General features: G+C 34.7%; 3 protein-coding genes across 4 annotated transcripts; 2 read left to right on the forward strand and 1 right to left on the reverse strand.

The window, feature by feature from the left end:
• LOC105159737 (putative pentatricopeptide repeat-containing protein At5g52630) lies at positions 29 to 3,024 on the forward strand. Its single transcript, XM_011076917.2, has one exon. The coding sequence runs from the start codon at positions 176 to 178 to the stop codon at positions 2,021 to 2,023; it is 1,848 nt and encodes a 615-aa protein (XP_011075219.1). The 5' UTR covers positions 29 to 175; the 3' UTR covers positions 2,024 to 3,024.
• Positions 3,518 to 8,466, forward strand: LOC105159736 (protein DETOXIFICATION 42). Of its 2 annotated transcripts, none has more exons than XM_011076915.2 (14): positions 3,518 to 3,818; positions 3,955 to 4,129; positions 4,407 to 4,528; positions 5,269 to 5,478; positions 5,634 to 5,776; positions 5,958 to 6,093; positions 6,324 to 6,420; positions 6,541 to 6,641; positions 7,020 to 7,183; positions 7,278 to 7,349; positions 7,466 to 7,582; positions 7,673 to 7,768; positions 7,991 to 8,112; positions 8,241 to 8,466. In XM_011076915.2, the coding sequence occupies exons 2-14, from the start codon at positions 4,029 to 4,031 to the stop codon at positions 8,281 to 8,283; spliced, it is 1,524 nt and encodes a 507-aa protein (XP_011075217.1). In that variant the 5' UTR covers positions 3,518 to 3,818; positions 3,955 to 4,028; the 3' UTR covers positions 8,284 to 8,466. The 2 variants fall into 2 exon arrangements, with proteins under 2 accessions (XP_011075217.1, XP_011075218.1); XM_011076916.2 differs by having other exon boundaries at positions 3,982 to 4,129.
• LOC105159739 (zinc finger CCCH domain-containing protein 30-like) lies at positions 13,082 to 17,061 on the reverse strand. The gene is made up of 2 exons (XM_011076918.2): positions 16,743 to 17,061; positions 13,082 to 15,882 (listed from the first exon to the last, which is right to left on the reverse strand). Exon 2 carries the CDS (start codon positions 15,775 to 15,777, stop codon positions 13,783 to 13,785), a length of 1,995 nt encoding a protein of 664 aa, XP_011075220.1. The 5' UTR covers positions 15,778 to 15,882; positions 16,743 to 17,061; the 3' UTR covers positions 13,082 to 13,782.

Here is a 21,409-nt window from a genome sequence, read left to right on the forward strand (position 1 = left end):
AGGATAATAAGTGCAATATATCTTATTTTATAGGACTAGACGTACAATTTTCCTCAAAAAGAAATTGGAACAGGGTCCCAAGACCCGCCAATTTAAACCCACCCGACCGCCGTCCCGCCGCCGTATGGATTCTCGCCTAGCCACCCTCTGAGAAGTATTCGCAAAACCGTCATAAATGCTTCAACGTCTACTGAAAGAACCCTTCCGGCAGACGCCATTACCGTTCCGCAGACAACCCACAATTCTTTCAGCATTACCTCAAAATTCACTCAATCAACAAAGCTTTGAGTTAAACTATCGAATCATATGCAATCACTTAGTCGACTTTACCCGCGAAAAGAATCTTCTAAAAGGCCAATCTTTCCATGCCCATGTTGTCAAATCGGGGATGCAAATAGTTCCGCTTATTTGCCACCATCTGATGAACTTCTACGCTAAGCTTGAGCTCCCGTATTGCTCGGAGCAGATTTTCCACGAGTCCCAGTTCATATCTTCCACCACGTGGAGTTCTATCGTATCAAGTTTCGTTCAGAATGAACTCCCGCTTCGTGGGCTTGAATATTTTAAGTTACTGCTGCGGAATGATGGAATGTTTCCTGATGATTATATTTTTCCATGTGCGACCAAAGCGTGTGCGATGATTAATGATTACTGTTTCGGGCAATCGGTGCATTGTCTAGCGGTGAAAATTGGGTTTGAAGTGAATGTGTTTGTGGGGAGCTCTGTCGTGGATATGTATGCAAAATGTGGGAATTTATTGGATGCAAGAAAGGTGTTTGATGAGATGCCTGAAAAAAATGTGGTGACCTGGAGTGGGATGATATACGGTTACGCACAAATGGGTGAGGACGAAGAGGCGTTGAAGCTTTTTAAGAATGCTTTGTGGGAAGGTTTGGAAGTGAATGATTTTACATTCTCGAGTGTAATTCGGGTTTGTGGGTATTCTACTCTGTTTGAATTAGGTAAGCAAATGCATGGTTTGTGTTTGAAATTGAGTTATGATGAAACCAGCTTTGTGGGGAGTGCTTTGATCTCTATGTACTCGAAGAGTGGAATGATTGAAGGTGCTTATAGAGTGTTTAATGAGGTTTCAGATAAAAATTTGGGAATGTGGAATGCAATGCTGATTGCTTGTGCTCAGCATGCGGACACTAAGAGTGTGTTTGAGTTATTCAAGAAAATGGAAAATACAGGGATGAAACCAAATTTTATCACATTTTTGTGTATCCTCTATGCATGTAGCCATGCAGGCTTAGTGAAGGAAGGAAAACATTATTTTGGTACGATGAAGGAATATGGGATAGAGCCAGGAAGTCAGCATTATGCTTCAATGGTGGACTTGCTTGGCCGCGCGGGTAAATTGCAGGAGGCCATGAAATTAATTGAGGAAATGCCAATGCAACCAACTGAGTCTGTCTGGGGAGCTTTATTGACTGGCTGTCGAATTCATGGAAATACCGAGTTGGCAAGTTCTGTGGCTGATAGGGTCTTTGAATTGGGACCTGTAAGCCCAGGCCTACATGTGCTGCTATCCAATGCTTATGCAGCTGCTGGCAGATATCAAGAGGCTGCAAAAGCAAGGAAGATGCTCAGGGATAGTGGACAGAAAAAGGAAACAGGTTTGAGCTGGGTGGAGGAAGGTAATAGGATACACACATTTGCTGCAGAGGATAGGACACATGAATTCTCTGAGGAGATTTATAGAAAGCTGGATGAGTTAGGAGAGGACATGGAGCGAGATGGTTATGTTGCAGACACAACTTGTGTACTGAAAGAAGTTGGTGCTGAAGAGAAGAGCCAGACCATTAAGTATCACAGTGAGAGGTTAGCCATAGCTTTTGCACTCATTACATTTCCACCCGAACGACCCATTAGAGTTATGAAAAACTTGCGTGTGTGTGGTGATTGTCATGTGGCCATAAAGTTTATGTCTAAGTGCACTGGAAGGATTATCATCGTGAGAGATAACAATCGATTTCATCGCTTTGAGAAGGGGAAGTGCTCTTGTGGTGATTACTGGTGATTGAGCTGTAAGAATGGAGGCATGCCTAACTTTATATCCGCAAAGCAAATACTTGATCTTTGCTTGATTTATTCACAAGAAAATGATTGGACCCCTAATGGCTCCTCTGGAAGGTTTCTAGAGTCTGCGGGAAATGCTCACATGATATGGCATCAGGTTGACATTTGCTGTAAAATGTCAAATGCTCAACTGGTTTAAGCTTTGTAATTTCTTATTCCCTGTAGAAGCACTCCTGCTTGACCTGAGGAAGAGATGGAAAATGTTCTTCCAGAGCACCAAGTATGCTTTGATCAACTTGCTTCAGAAAGTGTATCTTAATGTTGCTGCTAAATCACATGAACAAATCAAGAAGCTCAGAACTGGTGCGCTCAAGCGTCAGTACGATTTTCTGTAACCTCCTTGACAATGTTCGGAGAGTTTGTGGGTAAGAGTAACATTGCCAAGCAGATAAACAAGATTGCAAACGTTATCCCTCATCTCCACTTGCCAATTTAAACTGAGAAGAAGGGGAAACACACAAGAATCAAGGGAAAGACCGATCTTTGTCATCTCTCTGCTGAAAATTAACACAGATCTTTCATGTCAATGTCCAGTCATTGGGGTCACTTGTTACATTTCTGCCTGCTACAGTCTGTAAATCGTAAAATGGATCCAGGGATGGGAAGTGTAAGATTTTAGTGCACACTGGAGCGGAGGAGCCCTTTCTTCTGCGCTTGCAAAAGCCATACTCCATTAGATAAGCGGTTATTTAAGTAATCTGATTGCATAATTGAGTGTAATTAGGATTTCTTTCTTGTGACATCAAGTGATCACATAAGAAAGGGACATGAATACCACCTTTTTCTTTTGTTTTCTCTTCAATTCAACAACAAAAGAGTCTACCAAGCACAGTTTATAATTTGTGGGTTGATGGCAAATGGGAGAGGTTGGTAGAATAGATATTGGTAAACGTTTCCGTTTCCAGTGATATAAACATGCACAATGTGTGAACAAAAACTATGTAATATTGAAACATAGTATCATAAGAATTCGAAATGATAACTAATATTTTATGAGAACAAATCATTTTATCTTTATGTATGAGCAAAACGTCTTTAAGTTCAAATAATATCATATCTCTAGAATGGCAATCTTTTCAAATTAATATGACAATACTAACGCATAAGTGCTATTAAAAACATTCATCGTGAGAAACATTCTTACGTCGTAAACACAAAATAATCATTCAATATATTAATTTATGAGAAAGAATCGCAAAACTGACAAATCTGAGAGAATTGGCCAACCACAAGCGTTGAAGTTTGAACTACTTTGGCATTAATGCAAAATTCAGTTTCATTATTTAATATAGCTGTTGCATGAATCTTGATACCGGATTACACAAACAAACCCCATTATAATGCTTCAGCCAATTCTTGAAATCAGTCATCAAAATCCATCTGCTACAAGAGTTCTAAATAAAATTAATTCAAGTCACATTCCCTTATGTTATCTCTTTTCTTTTCTTGATCAAACCTTATGTTATCTTTTGAAACTGGAACTTATGACACTTCTTGGCTGTTTTCCTTTAAATGTTGTTTTATCAAGTGCTGTTCGCAACTTGCTTACTTATCATTCTGGGTATAAACAACTGAGGGAGGCTTATGTGACCGTAGTGGTCAAAATGGTCGATGACATGTACACCCAATCAGACTTTTTTTTTTCTTCTAACATACAAGTTTCTAGCACAAAATACCATTTTTCTTGATTGTTAAGATTCTTGGCTCTGGGGATCTCACATTCAGGGTAGATAAAGGTTCTATTTACAAGTTTTTTTCTGGGTTCATTTTGTCTTCTTTGTTTTTCCGATATTCTTTACCTTTCCTTGATCCTATCAGAGTGATCATTCCATTGTTCTTTGTTCTTGATTTCTGATATTCCTCATGTTTTAGTGTATTTTCCCTGGTCAATCATTTTAGTTGAAGGGGTGGAAATCAAGCAGTGAACTTTGGGAATTAGCTGTTGCATGGGGAAGGAACTTTCTTCAACAATGATAAGAAGTGGTGTTCTGCCTCTGTGGAAGAATATGGGCAACAGTCCTATATGGGGTTTATTCAAGAGCCCAAGGTATAGTCTTATTATAGTCAAAATCTTAACGTTGATTTAGTGAAATGTTTATTTTTATACTCATATGCTTGAGTTTAGTTTCCGATTCATTTCCCAGCCATACTTGCTATTTATCATGTTTTTATCGTTCAATTAGTGGGCTAGAAATATTGAAATGAAGAAACCTTATGTACACAAACATTCGAAGTTGTCTGATATATACTAGTTCGGCTGAAAGATTTTATTTATTGTCATTCCTCATCTTCATCCCTGAAATTTTGTGCATTTGCTCGAGTAGGGGAATTTTCAAGAAAGATGAATTAGGCCTTGAGATAGGTCAGATTGCGTTGCCAGCAGCGCTGGCTCTAACTGCTGACCCCATTGCTTCTCTTGTTGATACTGCATTTATCGGCCATATAGGTATGCCTTTCATAATGTATATTTGCATGTGTTTTTAGTTTTTATTGTTCATCTAAATCTACTTGTTTTGTTAATGATGATTCTCCAAATGTTTTAGTTCGGTTTGCATATTACAATGTTGCTCTAAATGTACAATCTTCACTTTGTTCTTTCACTAAAATCGTGATAAACAGAGAACTTTCTCCTTTTTCTTGACTGGGATACAGATGAAAAATGATTTACCCTTTCCTCTGCCCATTGGACCCCTTCTTTTAAGATTTTATTATGTCTTCGTATTACAAACATTTCCCTCTAGTTTGGGACGGACAATATGATCAAAATTGCAAAAGATTGCTATGCTGGAGCTAAGAGTAGCAAGAAGTTGAAGAAATAAATGGAGTAGCGCTTCAATATGCCCAAACTGAGCTTAAAATGGTTATCCATTATGTTTGGGCCAGTGGGCTAGACTTTTTTCCGACCTTTGGATAGGGTCAAGAAGTGATAATTGTATAATCCATTAAAGTCTTGCACCAGAATATTCAGGCAACTCTGCTGGAGTATTTGTTAATGATACGCGAGGAGGGTAGGATGCATCTTATCGTGGAAATATTTATTCTTTACACTGGATTTACTTATGGCATTAGATGAATTTACCATGTTTTTATCAAAATGTTTCTACATTATTTAAGAAGATATAACTGAAAAGTTGGAAAATGTTCTGTGGTCTCAACAGTTTTAGTATTGCTTATTTACCTGTCTAGGTCCTGTGGAGCTTGCTGCTGTTGGAGTTGCCATTGCTATTATTAATCAAGCATCAAAAGTTGCAATATTTCCGCTTGTTAGTGTGACAACTTCTTTTGTTGCTGAAGAAGATGCTAAAGGAAGTTCAAGAGCTGAATATCGGGAGACTGAAATGGCAGAGAAACAATCTGCATCAGATAATGAAAAGGAACAGTTGATGCCAAAAATGGGTATTCACGAGCCCTTTCTTATGTTATTGAAGTTAATAAGCAAGTGATTGTGTCATAAATATTCGTCCAAGACATAATGTTGGCTCTAACACACAATACTTTGTTAATTTTGCGTTTGAACTAATAGTTTCTGTCTTTCGCTATGGATCATATAGAAATGACAGGTGGCATGGCTACTAAAAGACATATATCATCAGCTTCATCAGCATTGATTATTGGTGGCGCTCTTGGCCTCATCCAAGCTGTAATCCTCATTTGTACAGCAAAACCACTGTTGAGTTACATGGGTGTGAAATCAGTAAGTGTTCTCTTGGTTTCTCTTTATCCTACTTCGATGGGTTACATTTTGGCACTATGGTCAAATATCTTGTCGATGCAAATGGTGTTCTCTGGTAAATGCCAAATATTGCTCATTGCATGGCTCATATTGGCCACTATCATGAGGTGCAACACCATAATAACTATTCAAATATTTGTAGGATTCTCCTATGCTGAAACCAGCAGTGAGGTACTTAACAGTGAGGTCGCTTGGAGCTCCAGCTGTTCTTCTCTCATTGGCAATGCAAGGAGTTTTTCGAGGTTTTAAGGACACGAAAACTCCTCTATACGCTACCAGTAAGCAAACCTTTCATTTTTAGTATATTCGAGTTTTTCCAAATTTTCTTGGTAATTCGTCATCTTTTTTTTCTTCTCCGTACCGTCATTAGTTGTTTGTTTATGCATGTTACCGTACTTCGTTGGAGGAGTTTACACTCTTTTTCCAGAAGCAGCAAAACATATAGAAGGATGATTCACTTAAATTCTGCATTATACGATGTTCTGTTGACATGTAATCTTTAATACAGTGGTTGGAGATGTGGCAAATATCATATTGGATCCAATTTTCATCTTCTTGTTCGGTTTGGGAGTAAGCGGTGCTGCTATCGCCCACGTCTTATCTCAGTAAGCTCACAACATCATATAAGACACATTGTATTTTCCTTCTGTTACTGGAAGAACCCACATTTCACATATTGTGATTTCTTCAGTCATTTGGAGATGCTTTAATATTTGGCTTTGTAGGTACTTGATTTCATTGATACTCATGTGGAGATTGATGGAACAAGTCAATCTCTTACCTCCGACAATCGAAGACCTTCAACTGTCTCGGTTTCTCAGGAATGGTAAATCTTTCTGAAATATGGAGCTAAGCAAAGATAGATTTCCCATGATCTCACTAACGCGTAAAGAAACAACGGCAAACTTGGAAATTATTGGAATAGCTAAGTAGCAAACATGAGCAGTCGGAACACAGTTCTTGAAACCTTTAATATTCTGAACTTCATTATAGTTTGAAAATTATGGAAAAGTGTTAATAGATGAATACTTCAACCTCAGGTTTTCCTTCACTCTGTAGAAATCCAAGTTTATCAGTTAATATCTTCAGCCTGATATTTGATTCTGCGATATTGAAAACGAGCCTTTTTGTCTTTCACTAAACTGCAGCAAGAATTTCTTCTATTTTTCACGTAGTAATAACTTCTCATGCACCTACGGGCCAGGACTTCTGCTATTATTCAGAGTGATAGCTGCAACTTTCTGTGTGACGCTGGCAGCTTCTTTGGCTGCAAAACTTGGATCAACGTCCATGGCTGCTTTCCAAATCTGCTTGCAGGTTTGGCTGGCGACCTCCTTGCTTGCTGATGGTTTGGCTGTGGCCGGACAAGTAAGGGTCATTTGCAATTACTAAATAACATATTTCGTCGTCACTTCAATAAAATTCTTATAAAATGTCCTAAAGAACTTAAATCTTTGTGCAGGCCATCCTGGCCAATGCATTTGCAAGAAATGACTATGAGAAGGTCATGGCTACTGCTTCTCGTGTTTTACAGGTTATGCATATCTTTCCAGGCCAATTTACTCAAGCATTTCTACTTATTCTCTATTTTGTTTCTCATGCCTTTTATACGTATTGACATACAGCACTGATAGTATATCTACTCTGCAGTTGAGTTTGGCTCTTGGGCTGATTCTGTGTATTGTTGTTGCCATTATACTACAATTTTCATCGCGACTCTTTACAGATGATATAAATGTCCTTCGCCTTCTACAGTTGGGCATCCCGGTAACTTATTTATGAGAAAAATGACGTCCGTTTTAATATCTTTGTTGCCTGCATTTGGTATATGTTTGCTGATTCATTTTACCATGTTAGTTTGTGGCAGTGACTCAACCGATCAATTCGCTGGCTTTTGTTTTTGATGGATTGAACTATGGAGCATCTGATTTCACATATTCTGCTTACTCAATGGCAAGTCTATATATGAACCATCCTTCAATTGTTTTATGTTCTCATTGTCTTCTACTCAGGATAGGCTGAAAGTTGTTAGACAGATTGTGAATGCGTGAAGAAAACTCGAAAAAAATTCAAATACAAGAACACATAAACTCAAACGTCTGTAAAATATTACAAGATCATAGAATCTTGAGGCACACAGGCAATAAGTTTCTCTATTTTATCATCTTGTTGCAGGTTTTGATCGCTGTATTCACGATCATATGCCTATTCCTGCTATACTCGAGCAATGCTTTTGTCGGTATATGGCTTGCATTATCTATCTTTATGAGTCTCCGAGCAGTCGCTGGATTCTTGAGGTACGTTGTTGGCCTGTATTTCTCCAATTGCATTCCTTTACACATCTCCATTGTAACATATCAAAATTCGGAGAGTCCCAAACATAGTTTGGACATTTTCTCAACATTGGATCAACCTGTACATGCAGGATAGGAACAAGAACAGGACCGTGGAGCTTCCTTCGTGGTTGATCACTCCCCCTGAATACTTCACAGGCCTATTTGTTTCATTTTCATTCACTTGTATGTAGCTGTGTGCATAAAAATCTCTATGTAAAAATATTATTTCAGAAGTTTAGGAGCCTAAATTTGACAAACGAGTTTTCTTGAACTATGAACGATAACATAATGAGTCGGTATGTTAGTATTTTTTTATTCCGACCAAAGATTATATAATTTATTTTATTTAAGAAAAAATTTGCATGTACATATTAAATAAAAAAGAAAATTTTAATAAAATTTAGATCATCAAAATATAATTAATTTGAGTTGGATCAAATTTTTATTGGGATAAGAATTCTTTAAACCACATATATGTATGAAATTGAAATATGATGGTGGCAGATGAAGGCTAAACTTAGGACCAATATATCATTGTTATGGTCAATATCTTAACCTAAAGTGTGATTCAACTTTGTTTGATTCCTAACTTCCAAATACTTTATGTGTAGGCTAAATTATGTGTCCTTTTGATTTTATTGTACTCTGTTTGCTGATGTTAGGTAAATTTTAGTAGTCTAATTATTTGATTGTTACATGTAACTAATGTTAAAACCTAAAGTTTGTTTGCAATTAATATAATGTCGAAATTGAATGTACAAAAATATAACTACTAATATGAGTTCGAGATCGGTACGACCTCGAGGGCAGTCCAATTCGAATAAGTGTTAGCATATGAGAACACAAGTAAATGTTAGGTTTCTCGGGAGATTCCCAATTAAACCCTCTGATACTTAAGTTAGTTTATATGGAGATCGAAGAAAAAGTTAAAAATATTCTTTTACTCCAAATGGCTTTGGACTATTTATAAAGTTAAATATCCGTACAAATACAAATCTAAGTGTTAAAATCACCATCCTCTGAATTTGAAATGATCAGCAGTGGTGATTCTCGATCATTGAGTGCAGTCAGATCGGATCCTCATAAAACAAAAGTGTGAATTTTTTGTCCTAATCCTATGGGGAGTAATTTTGTTATTTAGATACTTTTCTTATTAGACCCTACCCTATCAACAACTCTCTTTTTTAATTTATATGATATTTATTAAAATAAATTAAATAATATATATATATATAATATGTCATGTCTAGATGATAATGTTTAATATTAGTTTTTTATAATCTACTTGATGTGTATGGCCCAATAAAAAAAGAATTCTCTAACAGCCCAATAGGATTTATGGCATTAGGGGGAGAAAGAGAGGTTCCAAACCTCCCCCATCAGGCCCACAATCCATACGAGGAGAAGGGCCCAAGCTACTCACGGATCTAGCCTAAATTCATGGCCCAATAATGATGATCAATTGAGGCTTGCACCCAGTCTTAAACACATGGCGTCCACCTATATTGTCACGCATGACATTTAACCAACATGGGAGACGCGTGTCAAGAAAGGTCCCTTCACAACCCTAGACTCCTAGAACAGAAGGACTCCTCAGGAGTCCTTAACAACGAAGAATCTCCCTCAACTCGAAAACATACTTCTCTCAACTAAATTAGCAGAAGATAAGATCGGATAATGGCTTATCTTAACAACTTCTATCCACTCATCTCGAGATTAAAGAAATCATGCAAAATCCTGCCTAAAGGGGACACCTCCTATAAATACAAGTTTGGCCCCAGGCGAGGGACACCTTTCAGACACTGGAATATTGCTATCACACTCTTCTCTTGCACTCTAATTGCATTATTAACACAATTTCTCTCCTGCAACTAATCACCATATCATAATTCCTAATTGTAATTTATTTCTTCTATTTATTTTCTCTTAAATTCAATACTAACTTGAGCATTGGAGTGCTAACGTATTGTTTTGCAGGTTCCGTTTCTCAAATTTTTTTATCTCTTGGCCCAAACTGAAAACAAAGATCCAAACTTGTTGGATCTGTGCTGCTTCCACACGCATCACTATTAAATAAGAAAAATAAAATAAACTTAGGCATAAGATATATATTCAATTTATGTCATCATCACTCAATATGTATTAATTTTATTCTTCTTAATTAATTTAGGTTGACTTAGCTTTAATTAGTGTCTTGGACTCAATAGATACTCAATAATTAAGCAATATTTTAAACTCTAATATAATGTTTGAATTAATTGTAGAGTCAAGAACCAATATATAGGAACATAAACAAGAATTCATTTAAAATTAGATACTAATGTCGAGCTTTAAAATCAAAAACATACAAGGTTATATACAAACACCAAATTATCTATTTATTTAATTTAATAAAACCCTATATAAAATTTGGAGAAAAAAAATCTAATATAAATAATAATGATATTAATCCAAATACCTATGTGGGATTTATTAAAATTATAATAATCATAATTTTAGGTTAAAATTTTTCAAGAAAAAGAACAAAAAGAAAAACAAAAGCTTAAAAAAAAAAAAGAAAAGATCAACATCATATTAACAACATTAAACAATGAAAGCATCAGTGAATAATTATTTTATTTTATCTTACTTGTATGTTTTGGAAAGGGAAATTATAATAAAATTTGAAAATGAAAAGGTTGTAATGTTGAAGTCCTTTTCTCATGCATTGTTATTGATTGGACAAAGAGAAAAAGGTACCTAATTAAGCACTGAAAAGACAAGCCATCATATGCCCATCTCTTGTCCTTTTATACATTCAATCTCTAGGTTTTATTATTTAATTTTTGGCCAAGTTGCATTTTATTCCCATGTTTTGTACAAATAATTAAAAACACTCCTCGATTTTAAAAATAAATGAAAAATTACCTCAGATTTCTAAAACCCAAAACAAGACCTATTTTTCGTTAGAAATTAACGGAAGGTGGAGTGCATTTGCAGGTGGTGAGAGTGGGCATGATAGTTTTGGACGGCATTGGACGGCACAAGGGGGTTGGGGTGGGGAGGGCAGATGGGTTGAGGGGGGTGGGGTTAATTTTGTTATTTTTTATTTTTATAAATAATAATTTATATTTTATATCATATAATTAAACATATCAAAATTGATTAAGTTTTGACCCTTAATAATTTAGATTTAACTGTTGAGATGTATTGATTAAAGCCTATGCCTATCATGCAATCAAAAAAAAAAAATTCAAAGATCATGAAAATAAGAAATAATATAAATAAATAAGGTATAACGGTCTTTTAACAACATTTAGCGCCGTTAACTTCAACTAACGGGTGAGAGGAAGTTCGCTATAGTTAAGAAAACAGAGGAATAATTTTGCCTATTTTTAAAATACAGAGAAACTTTTAACTGGATTTTAAAAACAGGTGGTAATATGCAATTTGACCTTAATTTTTGTACTTAAAATTTTTTTTTTGGATTTAATTAATAATAGTTATACCTATATAGAGAGACACTGAAAATAATAAACTCCCACTAGAATCTTAAAAATTATCGATTGACATCTGATCTTCGTAAATTTTCAAAGAAATAATAGGCCTTTTTTAAAAAAAAATTGAGAAACTATGTGGATGAATTATGAGGTTCGAGATCTAATTACACAAATATTTACATCTTTTACAAAATTAGAAATACACTTTTTAAAATTATAATTGTATTTTACATTACCCCATCTCGGAAAAAAAACCACTTACACAAATGTGATCCACTGAAATAAATTATATCGACATCTCTTTAAAAAATATTTATATAAATAGATCTAAGTTTAGGGAATATATGTGTACCTTTTTGTTTTAATTATTCTTTATTCCAATCCAAAACCCATGTATGTCCTCATCCTCTTTGAACCCTAATCCAAGATTAGGGATTCCAATTAGATTATGCTGAAGTTGAGGTTCCAATACCTTGTTCATAATCCCCACTCACAACCCACCACTACCAAAAAAAAAAAAAACACCACTACCAATAGAAATATTAAAATAATAAAATACAAAATATATAAAATCAAAGTCACCCTCCCCGGAAATGACAAAAAGAAAATCTTTTAAGACGTCCCAAAATGATATTTTAGTTACTACTAAATCAATTTTTTTTTTTTTGAAAAATACCTTCTCATTTAAAACAAATAATCAAAAATATATAAACCAACACCTTATATTAAAAATTAGATAAATAAACAAATAAAAACTAACTTATGAGAAAAATAATATAAAATTTAAAAAATTGAATAAATTAGTTATCTTATCAGTTAAATTATACTTTTTTGGATCACAAAAAATTGGTGACCGGTAGCAAAACCGTTGCTTTGCGTCTATAATACCTCTTTTATTTATAATAGTATAGATTGTTTAATACCACTGACTCCAGACCAGTATTTCAAAGGGAGATGATAAAAAAGTTAGATAATTATCTAATTTTTTCAATTCTCATCTAAAACTCGAAATTAAATACTTTAATATAGGACAAAAGAATATGAGATTTTGTATAATTATTCCCACTGAGATACACATGTGAAATAAAGTAGGCAGCATCAAATGATCATCAACATTCATGCCATACAAATTCCATCATCATCATCACTTGCAAAGAAAGCTTTCATAATTCCTCAGGTACTGTAGATTTTGGCCATGGTATCTGATCTCCCAAAGCCAAAAGAGAATACAAAAGGCAAAGGCTTCTTTCCATCTACATCCACATCCACATCCACATCATGCATGGACTCTCAGCTCCAACTTTTTGGACATGGAATTCCACTGCTGAGGTTCCCATGCCTTGTTGACAATCCACTTACCAAAACCAACACACACAAAAACAGCACTAGAAACAACAGGAAACGTAAAGGGCAAACAAGAAAGCAACACAACGAGTAGGCAAAATCAAGAATTTAGCAAAAAGAAGGAAATCCCACCAAGATTATAATAAAAAAAGGGATAGCGAAAGCGAATCGCACTTATCTTCATGTTACATCAGTGATCAAATATGTTCTCTAGTCTTTCTTTCCCTTATCCTGGAACGGAATGTTATTCCACGTTACAACAAAGAGGACCTTCTTCCTCCACCTATTTTCCCCGCTCAAATTACAGATACACCAATGGTATACCACTACAACCCTGATGGCATGAATTTTCGTATAGGGACAGAAGTTACTACCTTGTTTTGAAAATTTATACTCACTGGATAAGGGAAATAACTAGAGATAAAGACCTAGAGACTAGAGCAATATGTATTTCAGTAATTGAGAGTAGTTTCCTAAACTGGGCCTATTTTTCAATCATCCCAGTGACTAGCCAATATTCTCTGCAATATCTAGTTTAAAGAATGAAGGAGAATAGCAAAAAACTAGTGTTTTCTTCATATCTTTTGAAACTCATCCTTTTCTGGCGCCAGGCAGCCTTCTTTTCTATAGCATTCGAACAAAAAAACCCCAAAATTTAAAGCTGGTAACTTTACCAAAATCTCTTGTTTACTGGAACTAGAAGTAGTCCGATTTACTGAGCCATCAGCTGATCGAGCTGCATTTGTTCGAGGAATGCAGCTAAAACAGATTGGACAACTTGTTCAATCTGAACATTCATATTTGCACCTTAACCAGATGATGGGCCGGTGTTCACAGCGCCAGCAACATGGGGAGCTGAGTTATCCTTTGCATCCTGTGCAGATTCTTTGACAAGTGACTGAACCCAAGATAAATCAGGCTCCTCCCCATTGTTGAGAAGTTCAAACGACGATGATCTCTTGAGCTTACCAAAGTCATCAGCACCAACAGCCCATTCCGCTGGCCCATTAGGTGATCCCCATTTTGACCAATTCTCTTCCAATGAGGCAACAGCAGCTGCAGCATTAGAGCCAAGGTCACGGGAGCTGAGGCTCCGAAATTGATGGTGCTGCTTCTCTTGTCGAGCTAGCATTGAGATCCGGGCACTCATTGGCGAGATAGGCTCCACTGTGCGAGGTGACATTCTCCCAGAAGTTGGAACCCCATAAGGAGCCTGCATTATGGGGTGATCACCGTTTCTCGGTGAAAATGACGTTTTAATTGGAGATAGCATGGTCTGTTGCTGCTGCTGGAATTGATTAAGTATTGCTGATTTGTGTGTAGGCGAGAAAACAGCTGAAGCCAATGCTTGTTCAGAATATCTAGGAGAAGAGCTCTCTGCAGAAAAAATATCGTCTAGATTTGAAGGAGTAAGTGTTTTTGAACGAACGGAACGATTCAACAAATTGGTATTAATGCTTGGTTGAGACATAAGGGATAGCTCAGCTAAGATCTGCTGCTGCTGGACATCAATATCTGCAAATAAACTCAAGTCTTCGTGGGGGATATCTCTAGCATTCAGAGACGAACGCAACCGACTGGACTGGAAGTTGCTTCCAGGTAAATGCAATGCTGGAACATTCGGTTGAGATGGCCAGCCTGTGTTTGAAATGCCATTTGTAGATGGAGACATTGGTGGAGTGAACGGAGATGGAGACATCAGAGGGACTGAAGAAGGTGAACCGGGTAAAAGACTCATTGCTGCCGCAAAATCCATGGCATTAGCAGCAGAGTTGCTTGAACGCGGAGATGGAACAGCAGAACCAGTAGAGACATACAAGGGCCGCAGTTCCTCTGTTGTGTGGGCAAAGAAGCAAACTCTTCTATTGCAACTCGTACCATCTTTGCACAGCCGAGTCCTATATTGAGCAGGATGGAGCCAGCACTCAAAAACCCCATGAGCATATTCACACATGTCCCCTCTTCGGCATGCCCCCTTACGAAAATCTGGACACGGTACACAGCTATAGTGGTACTTCCTTGGATCCCTTCTTCGAGCATTTTCACCCGGGTGTACAAAGGGGCACTCAGTCCAATCATGTGAGTAGGCACGAGAGCAGGGTCGGACCTTAAATGAAAACATCCTAAATTCATCCGTAGAGTAGATGCTGTTCTTGATGTCTGGTAAAGATGGGTCAATAGGGTATTCTTTCTTTTCTGGTACAGATGATGCTGGAACATCATTGGACTTTCCACCCTTTGGAGAAGGCACCAACTCCGGAGAACATGGCAATCCATTCAAATGAGATGGCGAAAGTGGTGGAGAATTTGAATTTGAAGGGGCTATTGATATTCTCAGATTGTGCTCCTCCTCAAATGAAGTGTCTGTTGCGAGCAGCACCTGAAGGGAATATTTCATGCCCTGCAACTTTGGTGACACAAAAAGCACATCAAGAGGGCGACGGCCATTGGCATCAACTAGATTTGGGTCCGCGCCTGCTGCCAAGAGTAGTTGCACGATGTCAATAGCATTTACTGATCCACCGGATGCAGCAGACCGATTCACGTCAACTTCAGGTAAAGAGACAATCAGTTTCAGAACATCAGTGCTACCATAAGTGGCAGCAACCATCAAAGGAGTCATTTGCTGTACAATCATTTTATTTGACCCTTTTTGTCGTCCATACCATAGCCCAACCTCGTCAACACTGGACGGTTCATGATCGACATACTTTTTAAAGCCTTCTAGATCATTATTGGCAGCAAATTCAAGCAAGCCCCAAAAAGCATCTTCAGTTTCAACATTCAAAAGACTAACATTCATGATTGCAGTTCTTCTACCAGTCAAATGAATCGGGAAATCATATACACGGATTATTTCCAGGCTCTAACAAATCAAACTTGGAAATGCTTCCATTCTGGAATCTAACTGGATGAAACAAAACAAAACAAGCAAGTCCAATATTAGAATCAGAAAGGGGGGAGAAAACTTCAAAGACATAATGAAAAATGACAAAAAAAGTTGTCATCATAAGTAAAATCCACTGGTCGATGCAACAAAACTGATTATGAGTGCCCAAACCATAAATACATGTAAAAGAAAGATCATTCTTTTCAGAATTAGAAAGAAAAATGAAGTCTACTGAGTGACTGAAAGATTAATTTTAGATAGGGCCAAACTTGGACAACAAATAACCTTAAAATCTAGCAATGACAAAAACATTGTTACAAGTATAGGAACTAAAATGGTAAATTTAGCAGTGATCTTACTGTCAATTTGGAAACTCAAGTATTTATAGTTTGACAATCAGGACAGGGAAAAGATAATAACAGGTAAATGAATAACCAGAACAACTCTCTTTCAAAACTCAATCTCACCATAGGATAGGAAATCAAGAAAGAACTCCAAATATATAGCTATGCGATCAACAGTAATTATCCATACACTAAAACTAGAAAAAGAAAAGCAAATACCCAAATCTTCCCCAAACCCAAAACAGAAAATGAAAAATGAATAAATAGCAAAAAAGACAATACCCTGTTAGCCTTGTACCATGCATGCCCACAATCTCAAACTCAAATATCTTATACTTCAATCATATTCTTACACATGTAAACAAGCAAAGAAACAATCAAGAAACTCTAGAAAGCATTGTACATATATACGCAACAGTACATACAACATACATAGATACAGATATTCATGTATAGATATAGACACACACACAGGCACAGAGGGTTCTGACATACACAAGCAAAACCCAAGTAGAAAAACGCAGTCTTTCTCACCAGCTTATATCAAGATGAAAAAAAATAGTTAGCCCTCCAGCACCAGCAGCAATAGCTTCATTCTTGATTATGAATATATATATACACACACAAACACTCACTTGCAGTTAATCGAATACGTAGGTGGAGGGAGGCGTTCAATTTCATACGGGCAGGTGTATTTACAGATCTAGAGAGAGAAAGTGAGTGAGAGAGAATGAGAAAGTTGTGAGACAACAAGAAGCGGAGAGCAGCTTCTTCTTCTTCTTCCCTCTTTTTTCTTCGCCATTTCCTATGCTATGTTTTTTGTTTACTCTCTCTCTCTCTCTTCTCTCTCTCTCTCTCTCTATGTAATAAATCCAGAAATATATTTTTCTAAAATATTATTATTTTTTTGTGTCACATAAAAAGTAATTAATATTGTCAGAAATTGGAAATAATTTAATAATATTTTTTGTAGTCACCATCCTTTTTTCCTACTTCTTTTTTCTTTTAGTGGAGTAAATGTTTGTGATTTGAAGTGATAATCACCTGCATCCTTGTGTACTCACTGTCATGGGACTGCACCAATCAAATTACTGGGCTAATTTTCCTTTACAAGAAACTATGTAAGTTGAATAATTGCTTTTGACTAAATTACTTTGTCCCAATCTCCACCAATTACATGAAATTATTGATTTTATAATTTGTTATATATATCTTATCATTATTCAAATATTATTTTTTATTTTTATTAATCATATGGCAAATCGTCTCTACATGCATACACGAAGTAATATTTCACGCTTTAAAGTATATTAATTGAGTAGTTAATTTAATATAAAATTTAGAAAGTTGAATAAATTTATTATCTTATGATTGAAGGGTATTTGTGGAATCACAAAAAATTAGTGCAGCAGTGTCAAAATCGTCACTTTGTATCGATAACACAACTTTTCTTTATAATAGTGTGGATGAACTTTAAATAATACAGTTTAGATTCAAAATTTTAATTATAAAAAAATAATAAGAAATTTAACAAACCTTTTTGAAAAATATGGTAAAATAAAAATATATGATTAAGAAACTTGATGACATATTATTCATTGGCCCACCAATAAACCTATAACTTCAAGAATTGACAAAAAAAGGCCTACAATTGCTGGAAAATGACGTCCATCTCCCTGCGTCAGAAAACTAGTGCTGTAATGACACGTATGAAGCAGGGATGGGGCAGTGGTGTAGATTAAAATACCCCTCACAGATGTAGAATGGTGATCTTAAAGGCAACCGGCCGAGAAGGCGAAAAGGCTATATAAAAAATAACAGGAAGGGACGGCAAAGGCAACCGGTGGAGTCGGTAGGCAGGTGGAGGAGTGGGAGATTAAAGTGTATTGAAATGTGGGTTTGAGTTCCGCGAATGAGCGTGGCGGACTTGAGGAAGAAGTGTATTCTGGTTAAACGTCCAGAGTCAAATCGAAAGGGAAAAGAGAAAATACGGTTGAGCCAATTAGATTATTGCAAAAATACTTTTTTACGATTATTGTCATCCCCAAAAATTTAAATAAATATTATTACGAAAATTAAATAATGATGTAATATTCCAAATATTATTTTTAATTTCTTAGGAGAAAAAATTAGAATTATTTTATTAAATTTTTATGGGTCTTGTCTGTATAAGATATTTAATTACTAATTTCCATGATCAGTTGAATTAAGTTTAATTATATAGTAAAATCTCTATAAATTAATAATATCGGACCATATAATTTTATTAATTTGAAAAGTAATTGATAAATTAATAAATTATCAATTTAAAGATATTTTTTTCTGATTCAACGAACTTATAAATTTTTTCATGAATAAAACATATATTAGGGTGAAAATCCTCTACAGTGCTTTTGCTACCAATTATGCACTCATAACGGCAACAACTCTTTACATCTCTTTGTTGCAGTATGAGAACGATCATCGGAGCTTTTGGATGCAATAAAAAAAATTAGAGATGAAATACGACTAGATTTTAATTTTAAGACAACAATAGTTATATTTGTAATTCTATAAAATTATTAATTTATAATATTGAAGGAACTATAGATTTATATAAGGGTTTTTTCGAAAAAAAAAATATTATCTTATTAATTATCAAAATTATTAATTCAGAACTTGGGCTTAAGTCGGAATCGAGAAAAATTATAATTTTAAAAAATTATTAATTTATAAAGATTCTACTGTATAAAATAAGATAACAGAGATTATTACTAAAAAAATTATAAATATTACAAAAACTCGTATCTCAAATCAACCTTCTAAACCTCACCATTATTTTAAAATTATTGTCAAATAGTCATTAAATTATTTGTCTTTAATGATAATTCATTTTATTTTTTTATGTATATGAAGAATAATCTCGAATAAATTAATGGGAGTATTTGTACGAGCTTCAAAAAAGTACTTTTCAATTTCTAGTTTAAAAAAAGTATTTTTAAAGTATTTGGGATATTAGCTTCTACTTCTAAAACTATTGAAAAAATGGTTTTAGGACAAAAGTTAGAAGCATCTTAAGGAGTGCTTCTAACTGTTTTAGTTTTTTTGTAAATAAATTCAACTTTATTTTTTATTATTTTACCGTCATTACAATAATCTTAATCCAAGTTTATCATTTTTAATCTATTTTTAAATTTCATATTAAATTTTGATATTGAAACTTTTAAATAATTCGAATAATTTAACAATAATCAAATTTATACTTTCACATATTAAATATTTTATTTGTTGTATTATCTAATTATATTATTCTTTTATCATTAGAAAATATAAATTAACTGGCTATGATTCATTAATAACATTTTTTTTTTATTTGTGCAAGTTTAATTATTGTATATGAATCAATAATTATATTTACTTAATTGGCGGGAGCACTATTAAATTAAACATTCACTTTTTCTATTAATATTTCAAAAAAAATAAATATAAAATATACTAATTGAAATAAAATTTATTACTTTTTAAGAAAAAAATTAATTATTATTGACAAAAGAACAAATGAAAATATAAGCAAAAATATTATCTTTTTAACAAATGGGGATAAAATAATCTTTAATCAATAAAGTTTATTTCGAAAGTAATTTTTTTTTTCAATCACTACCCAATTTAACTCTTATCTATTTTTTACTTTTTTTCTCCGGGTTGTTAACTCAACGGTAGAGTACTCGACTTTTAAGTGCGGCTAGAATCCAAAATATAGCTGGAGAGCAACATGGAATTTGTACATGTAGCTACATAAAATGGCAATAGTCAATTATAATTAGATTCAAAATTTGGAAAAAAAAAAATGAAGAAGCAATAAATATTTGGTTAGATGTCTATGATAGTAGGATAAAATGGTTTTTTTATTTTTTATTTTTTTATGTATACCAAACTTGGACTTGTGCCGAAATTTAATGAATAATTTTAATTAAAAAAAGAAAATACAAGAATTTATTGGCACGTTTTATTATGACTAATATCTGTTGACTCAATTGATAATAAATGACGACTCTCAATTTAATGATGGCTAAATTGTGTTGATGTATAATTTATAGGGATAGTTACACTTTCTTCTTCTAATCACTACTACCAATTATAGTCGATTTTTTTTAATTTGGTTTTAGTTCATATTAAATTTTCAATTTGGTTTCAGAGATCATAATTTTTAATGACTTGAATTAGGACCCAAATAAGAACATATATAGAGAAATTTATTGGGCCTATTCATCTACTAGCCCATTTAGAATATGGATTCACTAAATTTGGGCCTTTTCCCAAACCCAAAAGAAGAGCCCTTTCTCTATATTGGGCCTCCACAATTATTTTACGGGCTAGTCGGACTACGTAGGGCTTCAATCCAAATCCAAACCCTAATTGATACTGATATAATTATTTAAAAATATTAAGAAATAGAGAAATACCACACATCTGGTGATTCTCGAATTACCTAAATTAACCATGTAATAATTTGTCAATGATCAACCTAGTATTTCCACGCTGAATCAGTAGTCTTGTTACCTAAAAGTAAATGTGAAAATCCCTTTTCTGACATCTCGACTCTGACCATGGAAAATTCTTCTGCTCCACCTACTGTAGATTGCTTTATCGAGAGAGTTTACTATAAATTATTATTCGTCGAAAAAGAAGTAGATATATTGTTTTAATTAGTAAGCATTTAGAGAAAAGAGTAGCATAGTGGTAGCAGTTGTTGCATGTAATGTTGTGTTGTTGTTGTACATTAGTTAACAAATGACATAAGATTTCCCAACTGTCCAATACTCTAATGTCTAACCTTAACTTCATATGTTTGGTGCATTTTCAGCTGGTCTAAGTGCTTACAATTATTAAGTAATAAATGTGCACTTTTTTCAACTATTTATTTGGATAAAATTGAGCAAGATGATCAGACACATCATACATAATAATTTGTTCCATGTTCAAATACAAGTACGTATAGTAGTGAAGATGAAGCAAATTCTTGGATCAAAAAGGAAATTAGAGGTAGTAGGGATTGATGATGAGCCCTCTTACAATGAGGAGTTGAAGAACAAAGAAACCTCGGAAAGTAATGTTTGTTCGACGCCAAAAGGTAAGAGATTCAAGATACCAAGAATGAGATGTTGCCCACCTGCCCCCAAGAAGACAAGACTAGCAAGAACTTGCTTGTTCAGACAATCGTG

Source organism: Sesamum indicum, linkage group LG4 (genome assembly GCF_000512975.1).
Source record: "Sesamum indicum cultivar Zhongzhi No. 13 linkage group LG4, S_indicum_v1.0, whole genome shotgun sequence".
Lineage (NCBI taxonomy): Eukaryota > Viridiplantae > Streptophyta > Magnoliopsida > Lamiales > Pedaliaceae > Sesamum > Sesamum indicum.